Source organism: Panulirus ornatus, chromosome 52, assembly GCF_036320965.1.
Source record: "Panulirus ornatus isolate Po-2019 chromosome 52, ASM3632096v1, whole genome shotgun sequence".
In the NCBI taxonomy this organism is placed as follows: Eukaryota; Metazoa; Arthropoda; class Malacostraca; order Decapoda; family Palinuridae; genus Panulirus; species Panulirus ornatus.
Genome location: NC_092275.1, coordinates 6,105,939 through 6,114,875, shown reverse-complemented (window position 1 = coordinate 6,114,875; position 8,937 = coordinate 6,105,939). Strand labels below are relative to the sequence as shown.

Genomic DNA, 8,937 nt, shown 5'->3' with positions numbered 1-8,937 from the left:
GGTTGTTAAGTAGCACCCCTCTGACCCAGGTATGCATCTTGTCTTTCTGCCTCATCCACACATGGACTCCTGGCATTCTGTCCACAAACATACAATCTCTCCTTGTTGTGCATAACACTTGACATTAATTAACTCACACAGTTCATTCTTCATTACTCTAGATTTTCCTGTGATGAGCACTTTATGGTAGCCCTGACTTCTGGCAAAATGGTAGGAGCAATAGATAGATAGAAATACTTGGTAGGAACAAATACGTAAGAGCATTAGGTAGAAGTTGTAGGAAAGAATATTAGGCAGGAGCATTCAGTAAAGTAGTCAGTATGAACATTAGGTAGGGGCCTCTACAAACACTGCATTAGAGTTGCCCTCTGCCTGTGACCTGTTAAGGGTGATGCATTAAGGGCTAAGAAGTGGCACTGGAGTTCACTAGTTATGGAGACTCTACTGCTATGGCCACCCTTTTCAGATAGTTCCAGCTGGGAACAGGAATCAGAGATACAGAAAGACAGATATTTTTGTAAGGATAATACTGGGAATTGTTAGGTGCAGTGGGGTTGAGGGTCAAGTCAATTGGGAGGTGAGTTTGAATGGTGAAAAGCTGGAGGAAGTGAAGTGTTTTGGATATCTGGGAGTGGATCTGTCAGCGGATGGAACCATGGAAGCGGAAGTGGATCATAGGGTGGGGGAGGGGGCGAAAATTTTGGGAGCCTTGAAAAATGTGTGGAAGTCGAGAACATTATCCCGGAAAGCAAAGATGGGTATGTTTGAAGGAATAGTGGTTCCAGCAATGTTGTATGGTTGCGAGGCGTGGGCTATGGATGGAGTTGTGCGCAGGAGGATGGATGTGCTGGAAATGAGATGTTTGAGGACAATGTGTGGTGTGAGGTGGTTTGATCGAGTAAGTAACGTAAGGGTAAGAGAGATGTGTGGAAATAAAAAGAGCGTGGTTGAGAGAGCAGAAGAGGGTGTTTTGAAATGGTTTGGGCACATGGAGAGAATGAGTGAGGAAAGATTGACCAAGAGGATATATGTGTCGGAGGTGGAGGGAACGAGGAGAAGAGGGAGACCAAATTGGAGGTGGAAAGATGGAGTGAAAAGGATTTTGTGTGATCGGGGCCTGAACATGCCGGAGGGTGAAAGGAGGGCAAGGAATAGAGTGAATTGGAGCGATGTGGTATACATGGGTTGACGTGCTGTCAGTGGATTGAATCAAGGCATGTGAAGCGTCCGGGGGAAACCATGGAAAGCTGTGTAGGTATGTATATTTCCGTGTGTGGACGTGTGTATGTACATGTGTATGGGGGGGGTTGGGCCATTTCTTTCGTCTGTTTCCTTGTGCTACCTCGCAAACGCGGGAGACAGCGACAAAGTATAAAAAAAAAAAAAAAAAAAAAAAAAATACTGGGAATGTCGAAGTTATGCAAGATACAAAAATTTGTAGGTGTATCAAAAGCTCAGGTGAAGAAAGAAAAATTAATTGCAGTGTATAAGAGGCTCACTGCCTATGGCCATAAAACCCAAGTGTATATAGATCAGAACAGTTAAAAAAATAAATGAGCAGCAGAGATGGATAATCTGTGCAGTATAGTCAGAATTAGGATGATGGAGCAAGAATATGAGAAGGTTAAAAGGAGAGAAATTGAAAGAAAAGCTCATGGAGGAAAGTCTTGTAGGATGTCAGAATTATGGCAAATGATATTGCAGTGCAGTAAAATGTACAAAGAGGACAAGTAAACCATAAAAGAGATGGATATATTGAGAAAAGTGATTAGTGATAGGAATAATATAAAAGAAGATGTTAGAGGAATGATCAGGAGCCAGATGCAGTTGAAGCATTTTGTTGATGTAAGTGGCAGAATTGGCTCTCAGGTCATGAGCCAGTTTAGTGTCAAAAGTGAAAAAGTAGAGTTTTTATAAGCATGGAAGTCCACATTTCACTTTGGCACACTGAATTCAGACTGATGAGAGTATGAGGAAGGAGAAGGATGCAAGGAAACGTAAATAAAAGCCATGTTATTAGGTTTAACACCAGAGAAAGATAGGTTAGTTGGGGGTGTGAGTTTGAATGGAGAAAAACTGAAGGAAGTGAAATGTTTTAGATATCTGGAAGCACTAAGGAATATGTGGAAAGAGAGGTCACTATCTGGGAAGGCAAAGATTGGCATGTTTGAAGGTACAGTGGTACCAACAGTGTTGTATGGATACAAGGCATGGGTTATGGATGAAAATGTATGGAAGAACGTGAATGCATTGGAAATTATATGTCTGAGGACTATATGTGAATGCATTGGAAATTATATGTCTGAGGACTATATGTAGTGTGATGAGGACTGAATGAGTAAGAAATGATAGAGGATATAGTATGAGAGAGGTGTGGTAATAAGAAGAGTATGGCTGAGACATGTGAAGAGAATGTGCTGAAATATTTTGGATTTATGGAAAGAATGAGTGATGAGAGATTGACAAATAGTATATATGTGTCAGAAGTGGAAGGGAGAAGGAGACCAGACTGGAGATGGAAAGGAGTGACAAAGGATTTGAGTGTTTGGGGCCTGAACATGCACAAGGGCAGAAGGCATGCACAGGATAGAGTGAACTGGATATGTGGTATAAAGTGGGCAACATGCTGTCAATGGACTAAACCAGGGTGTATGAAGTGGTCAAGGGAAACCACAGAATGGTCTGAGGGGCCTGGCTGTGGATAGGGTGTTGTAGTATTGATGTACCACACACAATAGCTAGAGAATGGATGTGAGCAAATGATGTGACTTTTCCAACTGTTCCTGGTGCTAGCTTGCTAATGACAGAAAGTGAACAAGTACAACAAAAATATTTTGATAAACATTCACTTAAACATGCAAGCCAGTTCCCTTAATAACTAATTTCACTCTGAATATTAGTTCTTTTTTGTATTTACTTAATACATTATCCTTCATGGTGTACAAAAGAAATTTGCTCTTGCATTGACTATATATTTCTCTTGGACAACGCTTCTTATAATGGTTCATCTGCACTATCGAAGTGTTCATAACTTTGTTTGTTTTCATGCTGGAATACAAAGGCTCAAGTGTGTAGTGATTGAACACAGTTCGAGAGTATTTGGTGGATACAAAGCTTTTAACAGAATGCCCTATGATACTAAAATTGGCACTGCGAACTGTATGATGTAACATGTAGAAATATTTAGGTACTTCTGGATCCAAAGTGGAGTTAAATACATCTAAGAAATACACATTTTGTGCTGAGAATGATGCATATTTTTTCAAAGCCTTTGGACTCTTTCTTTGGAATTCTAAGAGCATCTCAAACCATGTGTAAGAGTTTATAGGTATGATTATTTCATCTATGTCTAGAGGTATAACATAATCATACAAATATATATTTCTATACAAACAGTCATTATATGGTACAAGTTCATTCCTTCTCTTTTGCCACAATGCTTTTTTTAAATATAATGAACGTAATTTTGGTTCATTAGGCTGGTCTCCTGGTAAACTAAGAGATACAACCCTCACTTTACCATACCTTGCATAATAATCTAAAACTTTCCCTACATTCTGGTGAATGGTGTATTTATATATAAACACTTGATCCACACCAAGAATATAAAGAAGTTCTAACCATTCTATCAATTTTATGGAGATATCTTCCTCAAAATCCATTCCTTTTACACAAACTGCGTATCTTTTACTTGCTCCTCCATTCTGCCATTCAAGAAGACCTTCTCTGTGAACAGGTAACTTTGTACTCACACTGCCACATGGCTGTGAAGACACTGAAACAAAATCTGGGAACAAGTTTTTCCTGTGCATTTTTAATGGTACTGGGCATGAAAAAAGGTAGGTATGATAGGTTTCTGGATCTGGGTTTTGATTCCAATGTTGCCCCCATATTTCTGAAGTGTCTGCTTTTACAATTACTGGTTCTTGTTGCTGTGTATACCATATCCTACAAAAATATGACTCTTGTATTTTGCCAACAGCCATTCCTATGATTCTGATATAATGATACTGATTTTGAAAATATATATATCTTGCATCATAAAAAGAGCTATACAAGTAAACTCTATTGTTGTCTACTTTCTGCCAAGCAAAATTATTCCACTGAATATTGACTACTGTAGTATTTGATAGTGAGCAATTGTGAATCTCCGATGTCAAAAATTGAGATTCAATTGATGATCCAATTACTGTAGGATACTCATCAATTTGTTTAAATCTGGATCCTTTAAATCCCTCTGGTGTGGGTGCAACAGAAATGCTTGAAATGAGAAGTACAGTATAGAAAAGTATTGTAACAGCTGTTAAGGCTACTATCAGTACCATCCCAGCTAACAAGATCCGTAATTTTGTACTGAAATATGAGGGGTGTCTATCATCTGATATTGTATCTGTGTGCTGGGACATGGTAACATCCAATCTTCTTTGTATTCTTGACATGGCTGTATAATCTCTAAGAGGTGAAGATGTAATGCAAACAATTGCATGAAGTGCCAAGCTGGAAGAAATTAAGAACATTAATTTCAACACTAAAGCCTGTGGGTATTACAAGTTGAATGTGCAAGAAACGAGCCCATTTCTGAAATTTTTTTTCTTAACATTGATACAGGGTAACATTTGGAAGCTACACAACTAAACTTTAAATACTAAATGACAGATTTGGACAAGAAAAAGAATCCATCAACATCTACACAAAATAATGCACTTTAGAAAATCACTGGCTACCTAACAGCTATCAACACTCAACACCTTCACAATGAAACAAAGATCCTCCTAATACAATTCCACCTCAACATGCACAATATTCAGTGCTATGCAACAACACTAGAGCCCTTACACCCTAGCCACCAACCCCCAGTAATTCAATAAAACACTTATCTCTCTCTCACACTTCAGTAACTTCTACTCAAAGATCCCCTCACAATACATAAACGGTGAAATAACCAAACAAGAACTAAACAAACCAATCTCCCAACTATGTTTTAAACTCCAACCACCAGACACACCCACCAGAAACCACACTCCCCAGACAAAGATGAGCCACACTCTCCTGCTTATGCCCTGCACATCACCCAACACCATGAACACTGTATCAACATACCCTAAAATCTTCAAGCCCATGATACAACACGCATAAAGAAGATACCAAAAACTCACTACTCAGTTACTCTCCATTTTCTGCATATAAACACGTCTCAACACTTTATGATCAGTGGTCCCACCCACTTGATGTGCCTAGCTGCCTGAGTGCTGCAGGAGACTCATAAGGACAGAAGAAACTCCTGGGGCAGGAAGGTAAGGTAAGATACCTAAGCACAAGAGAAATATGAAAACATAATTAGAAAGACAAGTGTAACTTCATCCTTAAGTATACTTTGCTGGTGATCCAACTGCATCGATTTGAGTACAGTAGTGCCATATGCATATATCCAGTTTAAATCAAATAATATATGTATGCACTTACCTACTACCTGGTAATGTTTCTAATGTCACATGATAACAGTTGTGAGACTGACTTTCCATGATGAAAATCAAAATACATATTTTCAGTAAGAAAATTCTCAGAAAGGCAATTTATTGAATTCAATTTCCCCTATATATGAGATAAACTTCATCAAAAGGAAATAACACAATAATACAGTAAAACATTATCTTATTATACTAAACTAAAAAAAAGATGAATATAGATTGATAACACCGATCCTAATTGCCAAATGAGTACTCAAAGTCAGAAATAAGAAAATATTTATTATAACTCAAATGACATTTCTGTGACTAGCCACATGAGTATCCACTATCTAACAAAATACAGAAATGCAAGACTTATTAGTACACTGAGAAGGAATATATGGACCATTCAAAGATAACATCAGTCATCTAAGGTATTTCAAATTCTATGTTACTATAATATTTCTATCTATTATCATTTCTCAGTTCCCATTATCTGGTACATACAGCATCTACAATTTCACTCATAAATATTCTCAATTTGTGTCTAGCATGTTAAAATGAAACATGAACTTCCATGCTCATAAAAAACTTCTTACTCTTCTCTTTACACACCAAAATGATTTGTCAACTGAGCCCAAAGTCTCCCATCTTATCCCTTTCATACACTTAAAGATTCAAATGCATCCAGTCCCCTTATCGCAAGTCCTAATCAATCCTCTAACTAAATCTATCCAACTCTTCTGTGTTTATCTCCTCCTGTATTACAACATATCAGCTATATGTTTTACAAGACCACAGCACCCTAAGACTTTTGTCCATGTCCTTTTTACCACATAAACATCTCATATTTTCATTTTATCTATCCTCCTAATTCCAGCTGTGCTATACAAATTATACATTTCCACTGTTCTAATTCTGACCTATCCTAATCTATATACATTTGGGTTATACATCTGTACATTAGTGTTGAGACAAGTAGGCCAAATCCTCCATGTTTGCTTAGTTTCATACCCTATGCTTAAATCTTTTCCATTCATGAGAGTTTTTGGTGCATCTCAATTATTCTTCCTTGTATGACTTTCAACAGTAGCTTTCCCACTGAAAGTTGAGAATGAATTAAGTCTTAAACTCATTCACAACTTTCCGTTTTTCATCACACAACCTGTCTTCCTTTCTCTCCTGTTTTACTTTTATTCATATTCACTTTCAGCAACCTTCCTTACAAACAGTGCTCGTATATCACCGAAATGGCACACCATTCTATCCAACTGTTCCTCTTATCATAAAAAAAGGAACATGAAGTGACCCTGTCATAACACTGAACATCATTATAAAAAAATCAAAAAAGAAAAAATCCATCTCATATCCTTGTGATTTTACATCTATCTTTGAAAGGGTTAAAGTCATCAAAATCTGTTATAGTACCAACATTCATAAACATTGCTATGATATACATACTTCAATATACAACTTAAGGCAAGTAAATCTTAATATCAAAGTTATAAGGTGGAGTGTACAAAAAAGTCACACATTTAGGAAGTAATCCTAATAAAATGCTAACAAAATATTTGGAGAACTTTTACTTTCCTTCCATCAACCAGTTCTTTATCTAATACAACTTACTTCTAAATCCATGTCAATTTATCATATTCTAAGATAAGGGTGGGCTTGTATCTCTACTGAACCAAATCTAAATAACCTAATTATGTACTGAAAAGCACTGAGGACAAAGCTTCAGTTGATCCCCCACATCATCATCGGATAAAATCAAAATATTCTTTCCAAAACCATTAACTCTGAGAGCATACCAAGATGATATATCATACCCCGCATTGTGACCCAATAACAAAATTTGAAACATCTTTCAAATAGGAGGATTTCCAATGCACACAGCATACATATGGTTTAGAGTTATATGATTAACATTAGACTCTACTGATTACAAAACTTTTTGAAATTACAAAGCTTTTTGAAATGCTTCATCCCCACTGTGTACACTCTAATCCAACTTACCAGGAAAAAATACACATTGTAAATCTTTAATGTCTCTTAATAAGAGATAAAATATACATTTTTTTAAATACCTGTCAAGCTAAAAATATGATCACTTACAGGTCATGAAGGTGGCCCCTAAGTGGAAAGACTAGATAAACTGACAACCAGGTGTCTGAAGCAAGCTTTAGCACCAGTTATTTGGGGTATGCCTATGCAAAAGAAATAATTTTTCTGTGATATGCCCAAGCAAAAGAAACCATTTTCCTGTGACGAGACCATTTACTAGCACATCAGCTGTCTGAGGCAGTCCTCTCCATTAGCAACCAATGATCAGAGGTAGACCTAACTGAGAGTAGATGTCGAGGGTAGGCCTTTTCACCATCAACCAACTAGAGGTACGCCTATCCACCAACAACCAATTGCCTGAAGTAGAACTATCCACCAACGACTAGCTGTCTGGTGTACGCCTATCCAACCAGAGTAAGTCTACCCACGAGCCACCAGTTACCCCGGGAAGGCCTATCTATCAGCAAATAGTTGTCTGGGATGTTTATCACAACCAGTTGTCCTGGACACGCCTATCGACCAGAATCGAGCAGTCCGCGACAGGACTATCCACCAGCAGCCAACTGCATCGTCAGTTTATAACAGCATCCAAAGTTTGAGCATTCTGTGGCAGAAATCACCAAATTGCAGGTGTATCCCCTGTTATATAAATGGTTACCGTCTACTGCACAGTAGAGATACCGTCGACAGACAGGATCATATTGCTAAAATCTACTCCTACCTGTTTCATTAAAGACTTTACCAATATCAATAAAAGGAGAGTATGTCCCACACTTACCGAGAAGGGAATCTATGAGGTAGCAGTGGTGTGATCCATGAGGTGTCTGGACAATCCTGTATCAGCCAGGGGAATCTCAACACACCGGCAGGGGAAAGTAAACACCCCACATTTCATTACCGCGTTCTAACATGTCTGTTCCTGACTTCAGCTTCTCCATGGATTAGGAATAGCGAAGAACTGTATCATTGGTGCATATTGAATAACCAAAAATATATATAGTTCCTTATATTTACTTGATGTAAATTCTAAGAAGATTAACACACTTCAGGGAAGTGATATTTATAATAGTGTTTCCATCACAACTTCCGAAGAAAGGAAGAACAATTTTGTTCATTATCTAATTATTGTTTCATGGGTTCCATGATCTTTTGTTATTCTGTTGAGTAACAGGAGTAATGCTTACTGATACAAAAACTGGGATGGTTCAATGTAGTTGCTATCGTGATATGAAGTTTCATATACTTGTATATTTGTAAATGAGAATGACTGTGTTGACCCGCCTAGGGTATGAGTTATAGCCTACAGTAATTTGTATATGAGAATGACAATGTGTAGACCAGCCCAGAGGACATTGTCGGCTCAATGAACACTACGGGAACCCAGTAAAGATGGGACTATAGTGCTTTATCACTGTTTTTTCTATTT

General features: G+C 37.8%; 1 protein-coding gene across 1 annotated transcript; it reads right to left on the bottom strand.

Annotated features, from left to right (window-relative positions):
* Nucleotides 1-1,000: 1,000 nt before the first annotated feature.
* Nucleotides 1,001-8,827, bottom strand: LOC139765009 (uncharacterized). Its single transcript, XM_071692068.1, has 2 exons — nucleotides 8,290-8,827; nucleotides 1,001-4,497 (listed from the first exon to the last, which is right to left on the bottom strand). Exon 2 carries the CDS (start codon nucleotides 4,437-4,439, stop codon nucleotides 2,850-2,852), a length of 1,590 nt encoding a protein of 529 aa, XP_071548169.1. The 5' UTR covers nucleotides 4,440-4,497; nucleotides 8,290-8,827; the 3' UTR covers nucleotides 1,001-2,849.
* Between the last annotated feature and the right edge of the window lie 110 nt (nucleotides 8,828-8,937).

Bases quoted from the DNA above. Each gene is read 5' to 3' on its own strand.
- LOC139765009 (XM_071692068.1), bottom strand. From the start codon at position 4,439: ATGTCAAGAATACAAAGAAGATTGGATGTTACCATGTCCCAGCACACA.